A 25,833-nucleotide genomic window follows, 5' to 3' on the forward strand; every position below is an offset into this window, starting at 1 on the left:
TAATGGAAAAATATACCAAAGTGAAAGAAGAAAACACTTCTCCCTTCTTCCTATCTCTTTTTATTTACATTTTACTGCATTACTTTTATTTTATAACACAAACAATTTTCTTTTCTTAAATTATCCCAAGCCAGTGAGAAAAAGAGGACGCACAATTTATATTGGGGTATTATCACTTTTAGCTCGCGTCAGAAATTATTTATATTTGGTAGTCAAAAAAGTGCATAAAATTTGTATAATTTTTGTATATAACATACAGAATGTATATATATACATTTTGTTGCTGTCAGAACTTTCCCACATGAAAAATTATGACGATTGCCATGTTTCGTGGCAATTTTATAATTTTGACACTTTTAGTGCAAACGAATAAGTTCCTCTCCATTTCACGTTTCTTCAAGCTCTTATATGAATGTGTGATATACATCTTCTTTAATATTAATAATCCAGATTTAGTTAACAAAAACAAGGTCTCAACCATGATAAATGATGAATATATTTCCATATACACTACTTCACAAGTCATAACTTTGACATTCTCACAGCTTTGGTCTCCAAAATCTCTTCTCTCGAAAAAATATGGCAGTATATTCATATGATATCCTCATTAATTTATTTTTTATTGATAAATAAATAAAACATCCATAATTCTAAAGCACTTAAAGCTATGACATTCGCGAAGAGGTCATTTCCGTATGTTACGTATGGGGTTTGCATCAGTTAAAACTTTCATACAATACAAATATCATTAACGAATTCCATAAGTTTATAATTGGGTAAGCTACCAATTCTCAATAATCATGACATTAAGATTGACAAAAAAAGGTTGCTCAAGTGATAAGTAGTAAGCACCCTCCACCTCCAACCCAAAAATTGAGAATTTGAGTCACCAGGGGACCAAAAGCGGGGAGCTAGGGAGGAGGGGTAAAGAGGGGGGAGGTGGGGATGACATCAAGACCACAAAAATTGTCATATGTAGTTTATCTCTGAAAAGAAAAACGAGGTTCTATTTTTGGATCAGCTAGTATCAAAATAAAGTATTCATATTCTAAGTTAGCGTTTGGCCATACATTCCCAAATTTGTTTTGAGAAATTTGATTAGGGTGAAATTTGGTTTGAAGATGAAAATGTGTTTGGACATCCGTTTTCAAAAAATATTTCCCAAATTTATTTTGGAAAAACATATATTATTAGTGTTTATAAATATTTTGGTCCAAAACCAGCTATTGAGCTGGTTTTGGGATTTGGGATTTTGCCAAAATGTAGGCAAATTTATAGCCAAACATGTGTTTGCCAAATAAAACTCAAATTTATTTTGACAAAAACTATGGCCAAACGGGTCCTAAGTCTAGGGAATAAAGGCTATTAAATAACCACTCCAAAACAATAATTAGGACTCCGAAAAAGTTTAGTTATGTACTAAATAAAGAGAAAATCTCACTTTATACCTATTAGGCCTAAAATATTTACCTTTTAATACCCATCCCCAAACTATTTACCCTGCCTACCTAGTCGGCCCAATCTATTTACCCGGCCCCGACCCAATCTACCCATCTCTCCCTTATCTTCGATCCAGCCCATTCTGCCTATTATTCCCAAGTTTTCCTTCTTTCTCTATCAGTTAACAGAGTACACTTTCCATAACTCCATTGCCAACCGATGAGAACGCAAAAGTGAAACAATTCGAGTTGTAATTTTTTTCTTCCGATTCCGTTCTATCTCTTCGTCTAGTACCTAATTTTGGGTGACATTTTCGCTTTGGGTGAATTTTTTGCTTCTAAAAGTACATTTTAGTGAAAGTGGGTTTTCAAAATCATAGAATATTTATGTTTTCCTTTGTACTTTTGTGAATTAATGTCTATGGGTTGTTGTTTTCTCTATGGGTCGGAAGAGTTGTGCGCGTAGATGGTGGCGCTTTGGACAATATCATTCTTCAAAATAAGTAGCTGCTGAATCCGTTGCCTCAGTCATGTCTGGGCCTAGTTTTTTCTTATTTTCTGATTCTCAGTCTCTACTTAGTCGTAACCCTAGCAGTAGTCATGTTGAAAACACAACTGAAAATATAGAATTAGAGGGTGGAAAAGGCAAAAATATTAATGCCGCGTCAGTCGATGAAACTCCCTACCTGTCATTACCCGACACAAATTCTGAACCAGTCATAGGAGATGTTCCTGTGACTGATAAGGGAAAAGGTAAAATTATTGAGGATTCTGAGTTAGGGGGAAGCCGACGTGAATCCGTGCCTGAAACAGAGACTCAACCAGTAGATGTTGATTGTAGCGATGATTCTCAGTTAAAGAAGAGAAAAATTGGTGTCGCACCCAAGAAGGTAATTTTCTTACAATTATGATCTTTGCGATTTTTAATGTATAGTACATTGTTATTTTTTGATTTCTTATTATGCTTTTGTATTATATTATAGTTATAGTCAGTTGTGTTAATTTTTTGAATTAAATAGACAGATTAAATTAATGTTCTGCTTGAGGTTTAAAAAAATGGTCGCTGATTCACTAGTGCTGTCAATCAATAGCTGTTGTTGTCAACCAAATTTATTGAAGCCAGAGCTGTTTTGTGTGATTTCTGATTTTCAGCTTTGCATTAGATGATTTTGTACGTGATCTAGTGTTTAGGCCAGTTGATAGTAGTGGGGAGAAGCAAGTATGGAAGGAATGGGACCGTGTAAGTTATGTGTGCAAGATGAGCTTTTCTTTATAGGTGGCATGGTGTGGATGGGGTCAATGTGCAGAAGCCCCACGGCCTTGGCTGGTGACCACCATTGGCATTGATTATAGGCAGGTATCGGGGTAGAGTGATAATGTATGAGGCGTTTTCTGAATAACACCCATTGTCCCTTTTGAAACATCTGAAGAATCCCTTAACCTTAAGTAATAAGTTAGGACATGATTAACTTATTTTCTAATGAAAATGATTTGTTGAATTGGTGCTAAGTAATCTACAAAAAAGATGTCAGGTACTCAGTTACATGATTGACATAGTACTTGAGTCTGGAAGGGGGAGGCAATGCTATTTGACATAGTTCTTCTAAAATATTACATTTATGTTCTTTATCCGATTGTTGCGTAACTGGTGTTTTGTTGCAGTGGCAATGGAACGCATGATGTTTCCCATAGAAGTTTTGTGCCTATAGACATAGTGTATGTGTGTTATGTGATAGTTTTTATAGTTATAGACAGTTGTTGGAATAACCCCGTACAACTATTTACCCTGTTAGTATAGCTATATACTATCATATGCTTCTGGATCTTTTTTTAGCTGTCTTCGCTATTTGTTTTTCCTTTAATAATAGTAGTATCGTACAGTATCTTGAAAATACTTTATAGCTGCATTCCTTTTTGCTTTTTCTCTTTATTCCTATCTGTTATGTAATAGTAGTATAGTCATTTGTAGTTGCCGAAAATTAGTCAGTATAATCGTATACCCTGCTGGTATAATTATATGTCGTGTTGGTATCGTATGGTAGTTGTGATATTTTTAGTTGGTTTAGTTGCATTTTATGTGAATTCTATTTCTAAAATTATTTTATATGAACATGTTTTGTAGTGTTGGGATTTCCTTGTGCCTATTGACTTAGATTATAAACCAAAGGTTGATTGGGATACCAATTGCCATGTTATTCATCAATTGAAAGCAAATTTATCAAAGCGGCAACTTCGACTGTTTAAGAAAATATGCTTTGGCTATTTTTTGGATCTGCCACCAGTGATTGTGCAGATTCGTGTTATGCACCATTTGCTTATGAGAGAAGTACATCATGAGGTTAAAAATGAGATGCGGTTTGTAGTGAATGATTCTAGGTTGCGGTTTGGCTTGGGTGAATTTGTACTTGTTACTGGGTTGAAATGTAAGGGTGATACAAGTATAAAGAGCATAGCAGAGAATAGGTTGATTTCAAAATATTTTGGGACTGCATCCGTGACATTTGCCCAACTAGCAGACTGTTTTAAGAAGAAGAAATGGGAAACGAATGATGATGCGTTGAAGATAGTAGTTCTGTATTTTGTCAACAACTTCTTATTTTCTCAACTCAAAACAAAGGCTATTTCACGGTCTTACATTGACTTGGTTGAGTCTGGTAATTTTAATAATTATCCCTGGGGTATAGATGTTTATAAAGCTACAATTGACTCGTGTTCCAACAAGTTTCAAGATAAGCCTTCTTTTTATAGACTTGGTGGCTTTCCGTTGGCTTTACAGACTTGGTTGTATGAATGCTGCCCAAGTTTGGATGGTCACTTTGCTGATCATCTTGGAAACAACAAACTTCCACGAATTTTGAAATGGGCAGTCATGGGTCAAATCCCGAATGACCGAGTTGCTTTGCAAATGTGTAGCTTGCAACGCAAGCAGGTAATTTTCTCATAGTTTTATTGCCTCTCTTAATGTTTTGGTACACTAGTTTAGTCATAGTTGTAGCAATATCCCAATTTAGTGATATACTCTGTTGGTATACATGTATACTATATTGGTATTATGTATACTATATCCCAGTTCAGTGATATACTTTGTTGGTATACATGTATACTATATTGGTATCATATGGTAATATGAATCTTTTTTCTTTCATACTTTATTATCATTTCTATTTCTAACTAGTGTGCTTAATAATTGCAGCTAAAGAACATCACCCCTGATGATGAGAAGAAACAATTTGATGTGCGTGGTCTAAGCTTTGAAATTGAAGTTGAGTGCACTGACAGCCAACCCAGCCAGCCCGATAGCTTTCAAGTTTTTGGCACTCAATTACCAAAGACACAAAGTATGCCTGAAAGTAGTGGAGGTGATTCCCAACCTACCAATGTTGAGGTAATGAAGGAGTTACAAGCTTTGAAGCTTTTTGTAGAGAACAAGTTTGAGGAGGTGCTTGCAGCTATTGGTAGGCAGTCAGTGAAACCAGAGGGAAATTCAGCGGTATTCATCTTTTATATAATATAATGCTATAGTATATTGTTCAAAGATGCAATATATGCTTATAGGATACTATTCCATTCTTTACTTTTAGTGCACATAGTATTCTTGTAATATACATAAGACTAAAATTGTTAGTTTCTCATTTTCAGCACAAGCAACAGGATGATGATTTGCGTTCTGGTAAAATGTTGTATATGTAATTTTTGATTATTTTTTTTTTATTTAACTATATGTATTTGTGCATTGACTAACCTTTTTTTTAAAAACTTTTTTCAGCCTCCTTCGTAAATGAGCATGATTTTGGCTTGGATTCTAACTTTGAACTATCTGCATCTGCAATTGATCAAATCACCGCTATTACACAACAAGCAACATATAAGCAGTCATCTCATGATGTTAAAAAGTCGGGTCCTGCTCCGCTGCCATCAGGAATCCCTGTACAGACACGAGCAAATGTTGTTATTGAGTCTAATACTGCTCCACAGGGTACAATGTTGATGTTACTAATTCTGTAGTTAGTATGTAAATGATAGGTTCTTGATAGTTTTTATTTTTTATTTAAGTAGTGATGCTGATAATGCTTTTATGTGTTTAGCATGTCGGGTTGATGGTGTTGGTCAAGTGGATGTTGGTGGAAGTAATGTGAATTTGCCTTCTGGTAATGTCTTCTATATATAACTTTTCATTCTTTTTTTCTAAATTTCTTAACTTTGTATATTTATTTATTCACTAGCATTTTCTAATTTAAGCTCCATGTCGACACGGGGGTGATCTTCACTTGGATTCTGATTTTGAATATACTGATTCTCAACTTGATCTAATTGCTGCCATTACACAAGGAGGGAGACGTAATGTAAATCAATCTGGAAATGATTTGACAACTCGTACTGTAAATAAGTCTAAACCTGATCAATCGGTATCAAGAAATATTATTCAGATACAAATAGATGTTGAAACTACTCTTGCAGTTTTAACACGGAAAAGGCGCCCCGCAACTGTAAAACAGTCATCATATAGGAATGATTGGCAATCTGGTGTTAGTGCAGTTGGGGGATCCTCGAAGGTTATCAAAGGAAGATTTCCATTTGTAAATGACATTTCAGAGACGGTTGATTTTAAGCTTACGACTGCATTCTCAAACTTTGTTGAAGCAAATATGCAATTGGGAGAGTGCGTATTCGTTTCCATGTACTTTTGTTTTCATTTTTTTCTTAATGTTTGTTGTTATATTTCTTATCCATATCTTCTTTTATACGAAATATGGAAGTGTATTTACCTGATGATCAAAAGCTAGAGCCTTGTTTTGACTTTGAAGTTAAACAGATTGATGATAAGACGTTTTTCCATACCTTAAACTATTCTAGCAGGCCGCTCTCTAGTTCGGTATGTGTACTGTTTTTTATTTTTGTTGTTGTAGTAGTTCATTGATATTGTTAGTGGCAGTCATATTTTCTTCCTCTATTTTTTGCAGCACTTGAATATTATATTCTACTATCTTAGGAAGAAGGCGAAATATAGAATTAATATGCAAATCAAAGTCACAACTACAAATACTCTTTTTAATAATATCATTCAAAGGGTTTTCACAGAATTTGTAAAAGGTGGGAAACAAGATCATTTGATTGATAGATCAGACGATATCATGGAGTACATAAAAGGATTTAGGATGCATTGCAACACTCCATGGAACCAGGTTGATCATGTCCTTTTTCCAATTAATTTGGCAGAAATTTGGCATTGGATATTGGGGTGTGTGTCATTCCACAAGAGATGTTTTTATGTATATGACTCGCTACGTAGTCGAAAGCACAAAAAAGCTATTCAGAAAGTGGCAAAGGCTTATGCTGTGTTGATCCCCCTATTTCTAGTTAGTATTGAATTTTATAACCAAAGAAGTGACATTGTAGTAGAAAATGGTCTGCACATGGGAAAGAAGTTGACTGATCCTTTTGATATTGAACTAATTACAAATCGGCCAACACAGCAAAATTCGTAAGAATAACTACTTTTTTTTTACTTTGTTTTCCTCATTCATATTAACATTTTCACTTCTAATTGATTTTTATATTCTATTCATTTGTTTTATTTCAAAGATTGTGGAGTATATGTTGATTGCTTTGCAGAGTATATTATTGAATATCTTCCAATCCCTGTTGCCAATTTTGATGTGGATGGTCTTCGAGCTAGGTTTGGTATACTGTTGTGGCACTATGGGAGGAACAAGCAGTTGCATGGCGAATCAAGTGAATCTGAAGCTCCAGTAGCACCTAAAAAGACTCGTGGAAAGAAACGCAAGAAGTAGTATAGGTCTCTTTTTGGTTTTAGTTAATTGTATCATGAAAACTTTGCAGGATTTTAATAGTTTTTGGTGAAGTATGGTATTATTAGTAGTAAATGACTTTCTGCTGATTCAAGACTGTAGGAAACTTGTGCCTTTATAAAATATTTCCAGCTGCTAATGTTTCTTTTGTCATATTTAATTATTCTGGTTCAAAATATGTGGTAATAGATTTCTTCAAGTACATGGGGGTTATCAGTATAGTTATGTCTCTTGATGCTGAAAATTTGCTGATTTTGTTTCTGATTTCAGCTTGTTTTATTAGGCTTTTCTTAGGCTTCTTCCATAAAGTTGTTGGTTTATTAGGATGCCGAGGTCCATTCCTTTGCCATAGGGTAAGGTTTAATGGATTCAGCAAGTGAAAATTAGGGGTAGATGAAGTGAACACTTCCAGCAACATACAAAGTAGTTGTGACAGAAGTTAATTATCTGCTTTCGAATGTGATGATGGTCTAAGCTTTAATGTTCATCTGTAGTTTTAGCATAAATGTTGTATTAGTATAGTAGAACTATATACCAATCAGTTATAATGATATACCATTTGGGTATCACGTTATATTTGACTCATCTTTTTTCCTGCAGCAACTAGATGTAAGTACTGACATGAGTTGCAAAGTGTGCGCATTTTAGGTATCACGTTGTATTTGGTGCACCATTTATATTTCTGCGCATATTTTGTTTTATCCATATTAGTGCAATACCACTATATACCAGCGAGGTATACAAATATAACATTGGGTATCACCTTGTATTAATGTACCTGATGATGCACAAATAACTGCATGTAAATGACTTCCAATTTGTTATAGTTCAATACAGACATGAGCTGCAAAGCGTGCACTACTTCTATTTCTGCACATATTTTGATACTAATAAGGTATACAGATATACCAATAAGGTATACAGATATACCACTTGGGTATCACAAATATATTTTAGCATCTTTTTTCCTGCAACAACTAGATGTAAATGCATCCCACTTTTATATACTAAAATAGAAAATAAACAGATTCTTATTGAAAATACAAGTAGCCATATAAATTTGTTGCCAAAAAGTAATTTCGCAAAGAATCATCATACCAAATATATGTCCAGTGCAAGAAATGCATTTTATTTTTTGCTATTCAAATGCTATGATTCTACAATATATGAGTTGTATAAAAATATTGAAGCATTATATCAATCTCTCTTTGGAATATTTCGGCATGTTCTCCGGTTGTGTCCTTTTGTCCCGCATAGTGCACATGTAACTGTATTTCCTTCCCAGCCTCCTATGCCTCTCTTCTTTTTAGGTCTTCCTGGTTTGATTTTTCCTTTTGGTGGCAGTACCACCTGCGAAGAGATATGTTCTGAAATTTGCCACGTTGTTTCATCAGGCAATGGATTTACTGGTATCTCATATGTTTTCAGCAAGTAGTCTATGCTGTAGTAATCCGAGCAATACTTGTATGAATCCATATGGAATTTTTGTATAAGTGCCATTGCATGTGGACATGGAATATCGTCTAGCTGAAACCTCCCACAACTACAGTTTCTTTCATGTAGGCGCACCACATTTCTTGTTTGGCCATCAATTACTAAATGTAAGAATTCAGTTGATGGCAACACCTAGTATAATTTTAATTAAGAAAAGTCATTAGCTATATGAAGTAATAGTATTTTTTAAATAACAATATTCAGTTGTTTAGTGAAATCACTAAGGTAAAAAAGTAAAAATACAGTACATGCAGTGTTTTTATGATTTTGAAAATGCATACCGTCATCGTCTGTGATAAGATAGTATTATCTGCCAATATTTTTTCATACTTTGCACCAATCTTCATAAATGATTCCACTGCATCCTTCCGATTGGTGTAATTCCATTTTTGAATCAATGTTGTCATAAAGTCAAGCAAATTCACTACTGGGAGGTCTCTTGCGTACTTGTTTGCTGCATTTACTGATTCCGCAATATTCGATGTCATGGTCATGGTTCTATTTGCCTTGGAATGCGCCTGGGACTATTTATCATATCCAATATCCATCAGGTATGTTTTCACTCTACTATCAATAGCTTCTAACTCTGCCATATGCCTGTTGAATTCTTCAACAATGTATGCTCTTGCTAAAGCAAAATATACTTCTTTGATTTGTTTTTGGCTCTTCCTGAAGTTTGTCTTTATGTTGTTCCACAGATGGAACATACATGCACAATGAGGGACTTCTGGATAGACAATTGAAGTTGCTTTCCATATAGCATCATGCATGTCTGATACAATGCACATTCCCTCTCTTTGTCCATAGGTTTCTCTCAACTGCATGAAGAACCATTCCCACGATGCATCATTTTCCGAATCAACAATTGCATATGCGAGGGGTAGAATTTGTCCTGTAAACCCAAAGAACAAAATATCAATTACAACACACTATATTAATTTAGCATTTCATGTAGTAGTATAGTCATAGGTAGGTGTAGGTGTGTAGCAAAACAACTATATACTCTGTTGGTATACTTGTATACCATACTGGTATCATATAATATTTGAATATATTTTTTTTGTTTCTTTAACTGAATGTAATTGGATTGTACACAAAATATTAATTTAGTATTTCATATAGTAGTATAGTTATAGGTACGTGCAAGTGTGTAGCAAAACAACTATATACTCTGTTGGTATACTTGTATACCATACTGGTATCATATAATATTTGAAAATATTTTTTGTTTCTTTAACTGAATGTAATTGGATTGTATTCTTACCCTCTGCGTCTTGCGTGGAAGCCATGAGTATAGTCCCTCTATATGTTGACTTTAAAAAACTTCCATCAACTACAACTGTTGGCCTACAATAGACCCATCCTCTAATCGATGCATATATAGCTATGAATGCATACAAGAAGCTCCCATCTCCTTCAGTGTGTAGTCGTGTCACTGATCCTGGGTTAGCGTACTCTAACATATAAAGATATGTTGGCATTTTCTTGTATGATTCACTTGGTGATCGTCTCAATAATTGCATTGCTTTTTCTTTTGATCTCCATGCTTGCATGTAGCTTAAGTCCATACCATATGCTTTTTGGATGTCTCTCTGGATATCAGTTGGTGTATATATGGTTTTCGGGTCAACAAGTTTATTTTGTACCACAGCTACAACAAAAGCTGAGACAACTTGCTTTTGTGAACAAAATCTCTTATCAGTTAAACAATTGTGGACATAATTGAAATCTGTCACTTTGAAAAGATTTGATTCTCGCAGGCTTGATGCTTTAAGTCTCCAAGTGCATCTTTCATCCACGCATTCAAGGATCTACCTGTTTATAATACAAATACAGTTATGTATAATGTTTTATTGATAAAAAACACACACAAAAATCCGTACAATTATATACTCACATGGTATACTCTGTTGATATACTATATACTGTATCAGTATCATATTTTGCTGATAAAAAATATAGACAAAGCAACACAATTCTATACTCACATAGTATACTGATTTAGCATCCATATATACTATATTGGTATTATGTTTTACTGATAATAACAAAGACAAACCAATACAGTTATATACTCGCATAGTATACTGATATAGCCTACTTATATACCATACCAGTATCACTGATAAAAAACACAGACAAACCAATACAATTCCATACTCTCATAGTATACTGATTTAGCATACTTATATACTATATAGGTATCACATAGTTTTTTTACTTGAAAACATGCAGACGAACCTTCTTGGGCATGATTTATGAACCCGATATTGACATTTTTCTCTAACAGCATACTGTTTCATAACGAGAGCCAGCAGGTTCTTGTCTTCGTAAATTTGTCCTTTTTCAACATTTTGATGAAATTGATCAGTTATGATGTTTGCATCATCAAGTTCTAAAATGACGTCATCTCATTCTTGCACATCAAACGTAGTAATCATATCAGTGCTTTCAAATTGTGCAATTTCTGGTGAAATTGGAGCAACATCGAAACTTGAGGTGCATACAGCTATAGTGTTTTTAGCAAACGACACACACAGGGGAAGTGTTGTCATCCCTGCACTTGATTTTTTCAATTCCATATAAACACTAACACTCATATCGCTGCAAATTGTAATTGGTGGATATCTTTGAGCAATAGCATACTGAATAACTATTGTTTTACTGTCCTTTTGCAGTTGCTTTGCAATTTCTCTGAGAAGTTGTTCAAATTTCCAATAGGTCTTTATTAGAATTGCATCAACATGAAAATTTATGAAATTATTGTTATCATCCCATTCTCCACTATGTTGCAGCAGAATTGGAATATTTTCCATGATTCTAAAGTTATAATCACTTTTATGTCCAAAATTGAATCTGAACAATGCAAATTTCAACAGTGTTCGAAATCAACAGTGTTCGAAATTTCAACAAAACAACAGCGAAATCAAACTTCTAGATCTCCAGATCTCCAAACCTAGATTAGATTTTTCAGCTAAAATTCAGAAGTTTAGCTCCGAAATCAAAATCAAACCAACAACAAAATCAAAATCAGAAGAGAACAGCGAAATTAAAATCCGAATCGGCATCTTCGATCTGTTTTTTCACACTTACTGCTCTTCGATCAGTGGAAATCTCAATTTTGTGCGCTAATTTTCTGAAATTTTGAAGAGCTTCTGCGTTTTTCCACATTTGTGCGCTAATTTTCTGAAATTTTGAGCAGCTTCTGCGTTTTTATACGTAGGGCATTAAAAGTGTGGGTAGTTATTTTGTTATTGTTGTTTATTTATTAAATGGGTAGGAGTTGTAATTATTTAGTGGGTAGAATTCTTTAATGGGTAGGGGAGAGTAAATAGTTTTACTTTTATAGGTAGTCTTGTCTTTTCCCCTCAGAAATAGGGGTGGGGCGTGCGAATAGCAAACAACTACTTTGGCGACTCTATGCATATTTAAAAATGGGCTATTTGCACTCGTACCCTATTTTTATGCTACCTTTTAACTTATACTCTATTTTTAAAAATTATTAATTTGTAACCAACTAACAAAAAATCCATAATAATATGGCCATTATACCCCTTCCAAAACATATAAAAGATGCATCAAGCATACTCAGAATCAAATTCTAGATCTTCTCCATATCTCCTCCATCAGTCCGTCTCTCCTGAGATCGCCTCTCGCAAACCAGATTTGAACCAGATTCAAATTCCAAATTCAAAATTACAAAATACATTGTAAGTATTCAAATTCATCTTCAGAATTCAAAATAGTTTGTGAATTGCATGTTTTCTAATTGATTGATTGAAGTTGTTTGACGAACTTCACTGATATGCTGAATTTTCATTCTAAATCTATTTGACGATGAATTCTGACATTCTAATCCGACAAATATGCTGAAACAAGCTGAAGTTAGTTGGTTCATATCTAAAAAATTCAGCAAAATGAGCTAGCAAATAACACAACGAAGAAAAAATTATATTAAAATATTATATGAGTATTTTAATATTTAAAACACCTATGCACAAAAAACATCGGCATAGGTGCCGAATTTTTTTTAGTTAATATTTAAAAACTTCAGCAGGAGGAGCTGAAGTTTTCCTATTACATTGGGTAAAAAAAATAAAACATGAATTAAAATTTCACATTGCACAAAACATTTCGGTATATGTGCTGAAGTTTTTTAGTTAATATTTACAAACTTCAGCAGAAGAAGCTGAAGTTTTCCTATTACACTGGGTAAAAAAAAACATCAATTAAAATTTCATATTGCACAAAAAACTTCGGCATAGGTGCTGAAGTTTTTTAGTTAATATGTAAAAACTTCAGCCGGAGGAGCTGAAGTTTTCCTCCTACACTGGGTAAAAAATAAAACATAAATTAAAATTTCATATTGCACAAAAAACTTCAGCACATGTGCTGAAGTTCTTTAGTTAATCTGTAAAAACTTTGGCTAATGGAGCTGAAGTTTTCCTCCCGCACTATATATTTTATTATCATTTTTTGGAAAAACTTCATACCAAAAAATGCTTATGTTTTCAGGAATATGTAAAATATTTTTCATATAATATTTTGTATGCTGACAGTAACGGAGGCTAAGACGACAACTTTTGCTCGTCTATATGAGGAACTAGGGAAAAAGGCGGGGAGAAGAAGTTATTCAGACTCGCTAAGGTGAGAGAGAGGATGGCTCAGGATCTAGACCAAGTGAGGTGCATAAAAGATGATGACGGCAAAGTATTGATGGGGGCTGACCAGATTAAGAGGAGATGACAGACCTACTTTCATAAACTTCTAAATGAAAAAGGGGATCATGATATTGTATTGGATGAATTGAGGAATGCCGACAGTCCCCATGAATTAAGTTATTGTAGGGACATTGAGGTCGATGAGGTCATGGAGGCAATGCGTAAGATGAGAATATTGTACTGTGTATTTTATTATGATTTTTTGAAAAAACTTCATACCAAAAAATGCTTAATATTCGGATTAGTTTTTGTTAATTCCTGTTGAAGTTATATAGTTCATTTCCTCTGCTATTTTTCGACTTTGAATAGAATTAATATTAAAAAAAATAGAAAAAACTTAAAAATAAACTGAATATTTCATTAAACATCAAAAAGGATAAATTAAATTATATAAATAACAAAATAAACATAAATAACAAAAAGAAAAACTAATCGTCCATATCATCATCATCATCATCGTCGTCACTACCAGATGGACGAGCATCTTCATCAACAAGATTATCAAATCTTGCATACATCCCAAGCGTATCAAGCTTGTTGTTAATTTCTTCCAGCTCCCTGTCGTATTTGTGTATGAGCTCATCCAGTTTCAGCTCAAAAGCCTCTATAAATGTCTTGCTTGATTTCTTCCACTATTTGCCTGATGACATCATCCATTTTTCTCCTTTTTGTATTTTATGTCTGCTAAAATATATGTGTTTGAGTGAATAAACTCACAAGGAATAGCGTGCTTATATAGGGAAAAAAACTCATGCATGGTATATGAAAAGGCAAAGAGGAATTTTAAACGTTGTCTAATGAAAAGCGTGCATGAATGTGATAGGAATGTAATTATTACACGAACACATACCCCCAAAGCAATATAATTACTATTTTAATTGTGCAGGTTACTCTTGTATACTATGCAATTAATGCTGAAACATGTTCAAGTTTGTTGAATTCATTTGCTAAAACTTCAGCCTAATGTGTTGAAGTTCTTTAGTTCATTTCTAAAATCTTCAGCACCTAATGAGCTGAAGTTGTTTTCCCTACATTCATGAATCCCTGTCATACAGCTTTTTCAAAAAAACTTTAGTTGATATGATGAAGTTATTAAGCTTATTTCTAAAAACTTCTGCACTTAATAAGCTGAAGTTTTCTGTGCAGCATTTACTAATTATGTCATACATTTTTTTTCAAAAATTTCAGCAGAAGATGCCTAAGTGATTTAGTTCATTTGTAAAAAGTTCAGCACAAACAACCTAAAAAATCTTCTGTTCACTTTCCTAATACTTGCCACTAAACATGAATCTGCAGGATGAGTTCGATTTGCATTGTTAGAACTTTCAATGGGAGTTGACTCCTGATTTCAAATACTTGGATCATGATACAAAACTTGTTCTACTTAATAAGCACATATCATTCAATACTTTCCTGAAGAAAATTAGTGAAGTTGCAAATATTGATTCAACCAGATATGCACTAAAAGTATGGTTTGATATCAAACTAAATACAAGCAAATGAATGCTTGTAACTTCAGATGAAGAACTCAGTACCTGTATACATTTGCTTACAACTGATTCACCCTACAAGAATTGCCATTTCATTATCGAAAAAAATACAATCTTCAGAATCTGCAGCATTCAAACAATCACTTGCATATGAGATAGATTCAAAACCTTTTGTTGATTATCAACATGAAGTAGGACAACCAATAATGGAAGTAGACAACGAGCAACAACCTTCTAACATTACAGCTGCTTCAGAATATATAATGCTGCAACAATTACCCCTCCTCCAATAAATTCATACCAGTTTGTCGACGACCAAGAAAAGGAAAAACAGCTAATAATGCAAATTGACAACCAACACACAATCCAACAAAGCTTTTTGTTACCTTCTCCAATGATCAGTAACAACGAAGATGAAGTAAGCATGTAGCTTATACCGATAACATCATATAGAATTGAAGAAATTGCTGAAAGTTCTTGTGCTTCTCAGAAATTAAGAAAAAGAGTAAGGAGAAAGCTGAAAGAATCTCCACCATGTAAAATACTTAGGCACAATGCGTTGCCTGACGAAGTAAGAGTTGGATCAATTTTTGAGAACAAACAAAACATGACTAAATTTTTCTGCAGCTTGGAGATAAACTAGAAAGTTGAATTCACTGCTGTTAGATCATGTTCAAAGAGATATGAGCTGAAATGCATTGTGGACAAATGTGGTTGGAATGTACGTGTTAGCAGAATAAAAAATTCCACACTATTCAGGGTGATAAAATATCATAACACGTCATGACCCGGATTTCCCACCATCGAGAGTCGTGATGGCGCCTACTATCGGAGCTAGGCAAGCCAAATGTTTAAAACACCTTTCCTTCTTTCTTTCAACAATATAATAAGCGAGACAAAATCTAAGCAGAAGACTTTAAATTTAAAACAACTGAAAACCGAAAATGCGGAAGTTTGAACCAAAATGCTACCCAGAGTTTGGTTGTCACTAGCTCACGGACAACTAAAGAATGCTACAAACAATGTCTGAAAGGAAAATACATCATATTTGTCTGATACAAGATAAACAAACGAAAAACATGGAAAGGGACTTCGGCCTGCGAACGCCAGCTAGGCTACCTCGAGAGTCCCTGGGCTGAAGATAGCTCCCAAAAGTCCTACTGCTGCGGTCCGAAAGCTGCTCCCTGATCTGTGCACAAAAATGCACAGAGTGTAGTTTCAGCACAACCAACCCCATGTGCTGGTAAATGCCCGGCCTAACCCCGGCGAAGTAGTGACGAGGCTAGACAGGACCTACCACCATTAACCTGTACAAACATATATAACAAGTGCAAGAAACAATAACAAGATAATACAAAGTAAAGCTGGGAGGGGACATGCTATCGGGGAGTAACAGATAAAAATGAAGTATCGGAAATAAACAGAAGAAACTCCGATTTCCATAATATATATATATGCACTTATATATATAGTGGACGACGTGCCACACGATCCCATAATATCATATATAAGTAGACGGCGTGCCACACGATCCCATAATATCATATATAAGTGGACGACGTGCCACACCATCCCATAATATCATATATAAGTGGACGGCGTGCCACACGATCCCATAATATCATATATAAGTGGACGGCGTGCCACACGATCCCATAATATCATATATAATTGGACGACGTGCCACACGATCCCATAATATCATATATAAGTGGACGGCGTGCCACACGATCCCATAATATCATATATAAGTGGACGACGTGCCACACGATCCCATAATATCATATATAAGTGGACGGCGTGCCACACGATCCCATAATATAGTTCATAATATCTGACTTCATATAGTAGACCCCTTCAGGGGAGAATAACAACTCAATACCTTTAACCCGGCAAGGGTACAGCTAACAGCCCAAAATATCCCGACAAGGGAGAATATATATATCAGTCTACACATCCCGGCAAGGGAGTACTCACAACACATTCTCTTTTTAACTCCCTTCTTTCTCAACTAACACATTCATGTTCGAGCTAACGCTCCAAAAGTACACTAATCACAATTTTACCTCAACCGTTCACATTATATGAAACTCATCAAATAAACAAGGAGATTGTGCGACATTATTCGAATTAAATGCAATTAAGACTCACGGTCATGCTAGACTCCGGTGCATAGATAACCGTCACCATGCCTATACACCGTACTCCACATTAGCAAGTAGAAAATAACATCCTAATCCTATTCCCTCAAGCCAAAGTTAGAACAAACACTTACCTCGAATGCTCCAAACTCAACTCATGCTTCTAGTATAGCTTTACCTCTTGATTCCACCACCAATCCGCTCGAATCTAGTCATAAGTTACTCAATCACATTAATAATTACTAAATGGATCAATCCCAATGCATGAAAATAATTTTTACATGGTTTTCCCCAAAAAGGTCAAAAACACCCCCGGACCCACGTGGTCGAAACTCAAGGTTCGGACCAAAACCCGGTTACCCATTCTCCCACGAATCCAAATATATGATTTGTTTAGAAATCGGACCTCAAATTGAGGTCCAACTCCTCAATTTGTAGAAAACCTAGGTTCTACCCAAAGCACCCAATTTCCCCCATGAAAATCTTTGTTTTGAAGTTGAAATCATGTTAAAAGATGTTAAGAAGTGAAGAAAATGAGTTAGAAATCACTTACCAATCGTTTTGAAGAAGAAAAGTTGTTTGGAAAATCGCCTCTTAGGTTTTGGGTTTTTGAAAAGTGGAAAAATGACTGAAAATCCCGATTTTTATATATTTTGCTAGGGAGCTGGCGCGGACCGCGCAGAAATGTACCGCGATCGCGTGACTGCCAGCGCGGACCGTGCGGAAATGTCCGCGGCCCCGCCAAGGGAGGGAAGTAGTGGGCTCTCTCTGAACCCACCCAACGCGGACCACACTGATTTGGTGCGCGGCCACGCTGGTCGACCTGAACTACCGACCCTCAGAACTCCACCACGCAGACCGCACAGAAAAGAACTGCGGCCGCGTGGCTGCCAGTGCGGACCGTGCGGAAATGACCGCGTCCGCACTGGGCCTGCAACACCTGAACCTGCACTTTTAAATTCTAAGACCCTCCCGGGCCCCACTCGAAACTCACCCAAGGCCTCGGGGCTCCAAACCGAACATGCTCACAACCTTAAAACATCTTACGTACTTACTCGTGCGGTCAAATCGCCAAGATAACATCATATACATAGGATCAAGCCTCAAAATACATGGTTTTCTTTCAACTTTCATAAAAACTCAAATTTCCCATTTTAAGTCCGAAACACGTCATATGACGTCCGTTTTTAGCCAAACATTACAGAGAGTGCTTAAAACATATTTAAGACTCGTACTGGGCATCGGAACCAAAATACTAGCCCGATACCACAGTTTTCTAATCAATTTTCTTCTTCATTTTCCTTAATTAATTTCAGAAAACAATTTTTCACAAAATTCACATATTCTAACATAAAAGCTTTCTGGCTACGCGCCCGGACTGTGCACGAAATATCGAGGCAACTAAAAGCGAGGTTTTCAAGGCCTCGGAAGCATGGAACAAGGAAGAATTACGGTGATGACCCTTTGGGTCATCACATAACATCCATGAATGCTCGGTTGATGCAAGAAAATCAGATCAGAAACATACTACATCAAATTTTATAAGTGCACAAATTATAGAACATGTTCGAGACAAAAAGATAGAGGTTACACCAGCGTTTGTAGAAAATGAAATGAAAAAGAAATTTGGAATTGACATTGGTTATCATAAGGCATGGCATCTATTCAAAAAGTTGTTGCTTGCATAAGGGGAATACCTGAAGAGAACTACTAGATTCTTCCTTCATACCTACACATGATGGTGGGCAAAAACCCAGGAACATACACAAGCATTAAAAGAGATGCGCAGAATAGGTAAGCAAAACAATACTAACCATCAGCCTGAAGTTTCAAATGTTCCTATTTGAAAAACTTCACACCTTATGATTTGTTTTTTTGTATTTCACTGTACAGATTTGCTTACATGTTCTTTGCTCCTGTGGCATCAGTAGCTGGTTGGTCCTACTGTAGACCCGTTATTGCAGTAGATGCACCGTTTTTAAAGTCAAAATATCGTGGTGTTCTATTTGTTGTTGTATCAAAGGATGCAAATAATCAAATCTTTCCCCTATGTTTTGGTGTAGCAGATTCAGAAAATAATGAGGCATACATTTGGTTCTTCGGGGAAATGAGAAAAGTAATTCAAGTCCGCCGTGAACTAGTTTTCTTGTCAGATATAAACCAATCTATCGCAAATGAGATTAGAAAAGTTTTTCCTGAAGCTCACCATGGTATCTGCCTCTATCACTTTGAGAAAAATTTAAAGCAAAGACATGCAAAAGTCACGGTAATAAATCTTTTTCAAAGTGCTGCAAGGTCATACAAACGTAAAGATTTTAATCAGTTAATATCCGAACTCAAAAGTATTGACAAGAAAACATACAATTACATAATGGAAGAGCCCCCGAGAGATGGGCTCGATCATAGTTCCCACGACTACGTTATGATATGCTATGCTAACAACAAACATGGTAGAATCAATGAATTCCATTTTACTAAAAGGGAGAGAAATGCCTATTTTAAGAATGTTAGATTTCATCCAAGAAAAATTGGGAGAGTGGTTTTACGAACGGAGAAAAAAGGCAAATGAAACTTTTCAGAGAGTATCAATATGGGCAGAAGAAGAGATGACTAAGAAGATGGACTTGGCTTGCAAAATATTTGTGAGTATATTTATTAACTTCAACTTTTTATATCTGTTGCAGTGATTCACTGCTTATATTTAAAAAATTTCATACTTTTTCTTTTTGAAGCAAAAATATACTAATATAGTTTTTCTTAATTTTTTATTCCTTGTTAGGTGTTCAACCTTGACTCAATGTTGTTTAGAATAAATAGTGAAGGAATCGAATTCATTGTGGACTTAAAGAAGAGAACTTGTGACTGCTTGGAATTCCAACTTGATGAATTGCCCTGTCCACATGCAATTGCTGCTATAAATAAGAGATATTTGCAGAAATCTAATTACTGCTCAAATTGGTATTCAAGGGAAACATGGTTGAAAACATATGAAGGACATGTGAATACTGTGGGAGATCAAAAATCATGGGATATACCACAAAATGTACAATCTGAGATCACGAAACCTCCCGATGTGGAGATTTTACAAGGAAGAAGACAAAAGAAGAGGCATATACCCGCGACTGAATCAGTACCATTCAAGTCTACCAAATGCAGTCGATGTAAACAAGCTGGGCATAACAGAACAACTTGCTTGCCTTCTCCAGCACCTCATCCATATTCCAAGAAACACATTGAAAAATACTCCAACCTTCAATAATCCTTTGTCTGAATTTAGACTTTCTTTATTGTATGACATAATTGAAATGTGATTCTTTTCATAGGAATATAAAAAATAAGCTCTTGGACTATTTTATATACTGCTAAAGTACAAATCACTCATTTTTCTTGCGTAGGCTTACATGTTTGGTTGCATTTTTAAAAAGTACACAATGACTTCTACGAAACATCAGCTTACAGTATGTGAAATACATATCCTTAAACAAACAAACACACACACACACAAACACACACTCACACATACACACACATACACGTACAACACACAAAAAAAACATGTACAAACAAAAGCTGTAACATCTCTAAGGTGAAGTTATAGAAAAAGAACTTAATAAAAACTAAGAACCATACTGCAACTAAGAAATATAAAGCAAATACCAACAAATAACATGGATAATGCAATAGAAAGCTAAGAATAAAGAGGATGACAATTACATTGATATAAAAAGAGATGAGAATAACAAACAAAGTACAAACAAAACTTCAGCTCTCTGGGCTGAAGTTATACAAAATGAACCTAAAACTTCAGCTCTATGGGCTGAAGTAAACAAAAAAGCATAGCATTAAAACATAAAAAAGGGATTACAAACACTAACAATCATCACCATCATCATTATCATCACAGTACTCCTCAATTTCTCTAAATATCTCATCATCATCAGTATCAGAGATAACTATAGGGTAGTCGGGCAAAAGACCATTGAATCCAAGAAGATCAATCTTCAACTTGTTGAATTCATCACGCAGTTGACTTTGTTCGACGATTACCCTGTACATAAGAGGAAGAAGAGTCTTCAGGTTGTTTTGCATCTTGGAATAGTCGTTCCAGCTAGGAAACTGAAAACTATCAAACTGTTGCACAACCTTGTCGAACGAGGTTGAATAACCTCCACAACTACGTTCCAGGTTAAGCCTGTTCTGGAATGATTCATTGGCAAAGAGCTTTGGTCTGATTCTCTCCCAATCAACCTTTATTTGATCCCACAAAAGCATAAGATTAGCCATCGGTTTGTTAGTGTACCACTCACACTTCAAACTCTCCCACTTCTGCATAATTTCATCCATATTAGGCTTCCTACTTCTGCTTGCACCAGATATTTTTTCTTTAACAAAAGCTGAAAGACTAAGGATGAATATATATTTAAAGAAATATGATGGAAGTCTATGAATGACTATTAAATTTTCAAGTGAAGAGATTGTTAATATAGACAAAGAGTTCACCTAATCAATTTAATATCTATAAATGTAAAAGTAACTTTTCAGATGTTTTTACTGTTTTACGTTCAGAGAAAATGAATGAAACAAGATAAGTAGGTGGTAAAAACAAGTATGTGGTAAATGCAATAATAAATGTATCTTCAGCCCTAATAAAGCCCACAGTTTTTCTATACTAAAAAAATAACTTCAGCCTTAAAAATATCTTTTCGGATCATTTACTATATAGTCAAACAATGTAAATGAAAGATGAAATAGGCGACAAAAGACAAAAAGTAGATAGTAAATACAAAAAAGATAAGTATCAACTTAAAAAAATACCAAAACATGTTGAAGTTTTTGTCATAAGCTTTTCAAAATCTTCAGCCCAATGTGCTGAAGTTATTTAGTTCATTTCTAAAAACTTCAGCACATCATAAGCTGAATTTTTTCATCGTGGATTCAATAGTTTTGTCGTAAAGGTTTTTTAATAACTTCAGCCCAATGTGCTGAAGTTATCTAGTACATTTCTAAAAACTTCAGCACTTGATAAGCTGATGTTATTTTCCTGGAATCGATAATTTTTGTCGTAAAGCTTTTTCAAATAACTTACGCAGAAACAACTGAAGTTATTTAGTGTATTTACTGATGAGCTGAAGTTTTTGTCGTACATTTGACACTTTTGTTATGACTTTTAACCAAAACTTCAGCTTAAAAAACAAAAGTTATTTACTTCATGCTCAAGTTTAGCATGCTGAATTTCAACAAAAATATACTTGAAATTCATGGAAAAACACAAAAACATATTTGAATCAATCCAAGTCACATAATTCACACAAAATAATGTATATTCACAAAATCCAATTTTGTTTTCACTTACATTCTTGAAAAAAAAGAAAAAAATAGTTTTTTTGTTTACAAGTTATTCTCTATTCAAAAAATTCACAGAGTGTCTTCATATTCTCCATAGTCATATCCTAGTTGCTCTTCTTGGTTTTCTTAATCATATTCCATGAACCTTCACTATGTCTTCAACTGATTCACAGAAGCGGCAATACAAGCACCTGACACAGGTTGACGAAGTTTAGTACTATAATTTTTTTAGCAACTACCGTCTTCTTTCATAAGAAAAAATAAGAAAATATTGGCCAAAGACATGCTTACTGGTGTGCATCTGGGAATTCGTGGCAAGCAAAGATAGTGAAGGAGAAGTCCAGAATACTTCATATGTGACGGAGAGTGGCCACATCAAAAACTCGAGCCCCAGGAAATTTGCACTTTTTCCTAAAAGTTAAATTTATCAACTAGTAAAAAGAGCAAATTGTCCTGGAGCTCGAGTTTTTGATCTAGCCACTCTCCTTCACATATGAAGTATTTCGACTTCTCCTTCACTATCTTTATTTCCCACGAACTCCCTGCTACACCCAATAAGCATGTCTTAGCCAACATTTTCCATGAGCCCAAAGATTGACAACCAATTCTCTCTTGAATGTCAATAACTGACTTTGATCGAAATTGAAGACATCTTCTTTCTTCAACCGCATATCAATAAACTTAGTAGCAAATATACCACAATCAATACTACAAAAAACACATGAAAAAGAAATTGAAGAATAGTTAACACAAGGGCAAAAAATAATAAATATAAGATACATGGCAAAACATATGCGAAACACGTACTTGTTAGTCTGTTGCGGTGTTTTCATCCACATAATTTGAAATTTTTTCACAGGACTTTCCCCATAAAATTTATTGTGTGCCCCAAAATCCAAGCATTTGAGACAGTGTGGGATCAACCGGGCATAAATTTTGACATGTTCAAGCACTCGATCGTATGTTACACTGCCCATGGAATCATACATATATATAATTTTATCTTTAAAGTCCAAAATTCCAAAAAAGTAGTGCGTAAATGTCTGGCCAGTCCTTGGCTTAAGTAGAAATTGAAAGAATACTTTTCTAGCAGATGCCCATGAGATACAATAGGAAAGGTTGAGGCCTTTTACGTAGTTGGCCACCTTTTCATTCGTTGATTCTTCCTCAAACCAACTAAAGTTCGTAAGTGGCTGAATAACCGCTTCTTCTTCTTCAGCCTGTTGTTTGGATATCCTCTTTCTCTTTGATTTGCTCTTTTTTTGATCCTGCATTCTCTTTTGCTTCCTTTTGTTAATTATCTTCATTGTTTCTTCTGAAGGATGAATACCATCCAGCTTAGTCATATACTGATCAAAAAGTAAATCTGTTACTGCACATCTTGATTTTGGATAATGTGGAAGGTGATAGCAATATTTTTTGTGCAAGTAATATATGCCCACATCAATATGCTGCAAATGAACAACAATAAATGATAACATGTTAAATTACCACTATGAAGTTTAGAAAAAACGCATTACAAAATTACAAACAGCATGACAAAAACTTAAGCATATTCAGTTTAAAGTGTTAGGCTGAAGTTTTAGCAAATAAGCTAAAAACTTCAGCAGTTTACTATGAATAAAGCTGAAGTTTTCCAAATTACAGTGCAAAAAATTTACTATAAAAAATAAGCTGAAGTTTTGGGAAATACAGTTGAAAACCAATTCAAAAAACAAACTTAATAACTTACTTCATCCGCAAGATCAGAGTCAGGATCCATAAGCTCGGTAAAGAATGATTTTGCAATATCAAATCCAGCTAATCTGAATCGATTGGAATCATATTCACTGGCATCCATCTCCAACCACTCTGTAAATCTTTGGATCAATCCACTGTCTTGATTAACATAATGGAAGGGACACCTTCTTGTATTCTTTCCTACTTTCCAATCTTGCCCCCTTTGCTTTTTTTATTTATTTATAAACTACATAAGGAGATCTCAACCAAATACTCTCCATGCAAATCTTTTTCCCATTTTTATCTGGTTTTCCTTTTGCTTGCTCTTCCTGCTGTTCCGTCACAACTAACTGCTGTTGTTCAGCAGCAGGGGAAAAAACTACAGCCATCATGGCAGATGCTTGACCAACTCCCTGATGTTCATGACGTTCTTGTGTCTCTTCACGAACAACAACAACAACAACAGAATTACCTTTTGAATCAGTCCCTTGTATACTACCAAGTGAAAATGAACATAAATTGAAGTTGGGGATATCACTGGTGTGACACATAGGAGAACTGGAAATCTTCCTTCTCTTAGGTTTTGGAAGAAGTTCCGATGCATCAGATGAGATCTGCAAAAGCAAGGAATATATAAACATAAATAAAACTGATAGAAAACACACATTAGGCAAAAAAACAGCTTGTAATTGAATTGCATAATATAACTACCTGGTCTAAGTGTTGCGACACAGAAGGTGTTTGCATTCCAACAGATCCTGTATCTTCATGCAAAAAAAAAAACTAAATAATACTGAATAAATTTAATAAAATAATACCAACACACTTCACACCTGTCTGTGAGGCAACAAGTGTGAATATATGTATTTATCCTTTTTCATATAGCTGCATAAGCTCACCAAATTCTTTTTGAGCTGCCTCGAGTCTTTCTGAAAAATCATTCAAAAACATAAAAAAGAAAATAAAGTATGTAAAATTTCAAACTGTAAAAAATATACTTCAATCAAATATAATAAATTCATGATCTATAGAATACCTTGAACGTTTGTCTTCCGCTGTGGTTTTCCCAGGCTGTATCCCTTTGTCAATATCAGCATTTACAGCTTCATTCAATTATGAACCAATGTCGAGGAGCATTGGAGTATTCTCTGGAAGGTTTTTCTCAACTCTACCTTCATTCAATTCAACATCATCAGAGAGTTTTTGAGTTGTGTCAATTAAAGCACAACTAGTTTCAACTTCCACTGCATATTCATAAAGAGGGTGAATAGATCAACTAGTTTTTCTATATATATAACATAGAAAAAATTTATACCTGTAGTGAAAATTTCACTACATGATATTATTAAAAAAATAGTTAAAACTTCAACTCTAAGAAGGCTGAAGTTAGACAGTCACAAACAAAAACTTCAATAGTAACAAAAAAAAACTTCAGCTCTAAGCTGAAGTTCGACAATTACAAAAATAAAAACTTCAGCTCTAGAGCTGAAGTTCACCAGTTACAAAACAAAACATTCAGCAAAAAAACATGCTGTAGTTTTTACAAAAAACACAAACACATGAAAAAAAACTTCAGCTCCAATCTAAGGTATCATTGAAATATTATAAACTTCACACTTTGTACCTGTAGTAACAATTTCATGTGTATCATCACCTAGAAGTTCTTTACAAAT

General features: G+C 34.8%; 2 protein-coding genes across 2 annotated transcripts; both read left to right on the top strand.

The window, feature by feature from the left end:
- The first annotated feature begins 1,969 nt into the window (after window positions 1–1,969).
- Window positions 1,970–7,231, top strand: LOC104217315 (uncharacterized). Its single transcript, XM_070161834.1, has 12 exons — window positions 1,970–2,329; window positions 2,463–2,518; window positions 2,592–2,679; window positions 3,562–4,368; window positions 4,633–4,929; window positions 5,079–5,109; window positions 5,206–5,415; window positions 5,525–5,587; window positions 5,679–6,103; window positions 6,253–6,312; window positions 6,401–6,845; window positions 7,023–7,231. Exons 1-12 carry the CDS (start codon window positions 1,970–1,972, stop codon window positions 7,229–7,231), a joined length of 3,051 nt encoding a protein of 1,016 aa, XP_070017935.1.
- An 11,602-nt stretch (window positions 7,232–18,833) lies between these two features.
- Window positions 18,834–20,354, top strand: LOC138881598 (uncharacterized). The gene is made up of 3 exons (XM_070161835.1): window positions 18,834–18,889; window positions 18,989–19,361; window positions 19,875–20,354. The coding sequence occupies exons 1-3, from the start codon at window positions 18,834–18,836 to the stop codon at window positions 20,352–20,354; spliced, it is 909 nt and encodes a 302-aa protein (XP_070017936.1).
- Window positions 20,355–25,833: the final 5,479 nt, after the last annotated feature.

Source organism: Nicotiana sylvestris, chromosome 11 (assembly GCF_000393655.2).
Source record: "Nicotiana sylvestris chromosome 11, ASM39365v2, whole genome shotgun sequence".
In the NCBI taxonomy this organism is placed as follows: Eukaryota; Viridiplantae; Streptophyta; class Magnoliopsida; order Solanales; family Solanaceae; genus Nicotiana; species Nicotiana sylvestris.

Bases quoted from the DNA above. Each gene is read 5' to 3' on its own strand.
- LOC104217315 (XM_070161834.1), top strand. From the start codon at position 1,970: ATGTCTGGGCCTAGTTTTTTCTTATTTTCTGATTCTCAGTCTCTACTT. The intron at 5,110-5,205 runs GTAAAATGTTGT...AACTTTTTTCAG, and splicing joins GGATGATGATTTGCGTTCTG to CCTCCTTCGTAAATGAGCAT. The intron at 6,313-6,400 runs GTATGTGTACTG...TATTTTTTGCAG, and splicing joins GCAGGCCGCTCTCTAGTTCG to CACTTGAATATTATATTCTA.
- LOC138881598 (XM_070161835.1), top strand. From the start codon at position 18,834: ATGGTGGGCAAAAACCCAGGAACATACACAAGCATTAAAAGAGATGCG. The intron at 18,890-18,988 runs GTAAGCAAAACA...TTCACTGTACAG, and splicing joins AAAAGAGATGCGCAGAATAG to ATTTGCTTACATGTTCTTTG. The intron at 19,362-19,874 runs GTAATAAATCTT...ATTCCTTGTTAG, and splicing joins AAAGACATGCAAAAGTCACG to GTGTTCAACCTTGACTCAAT.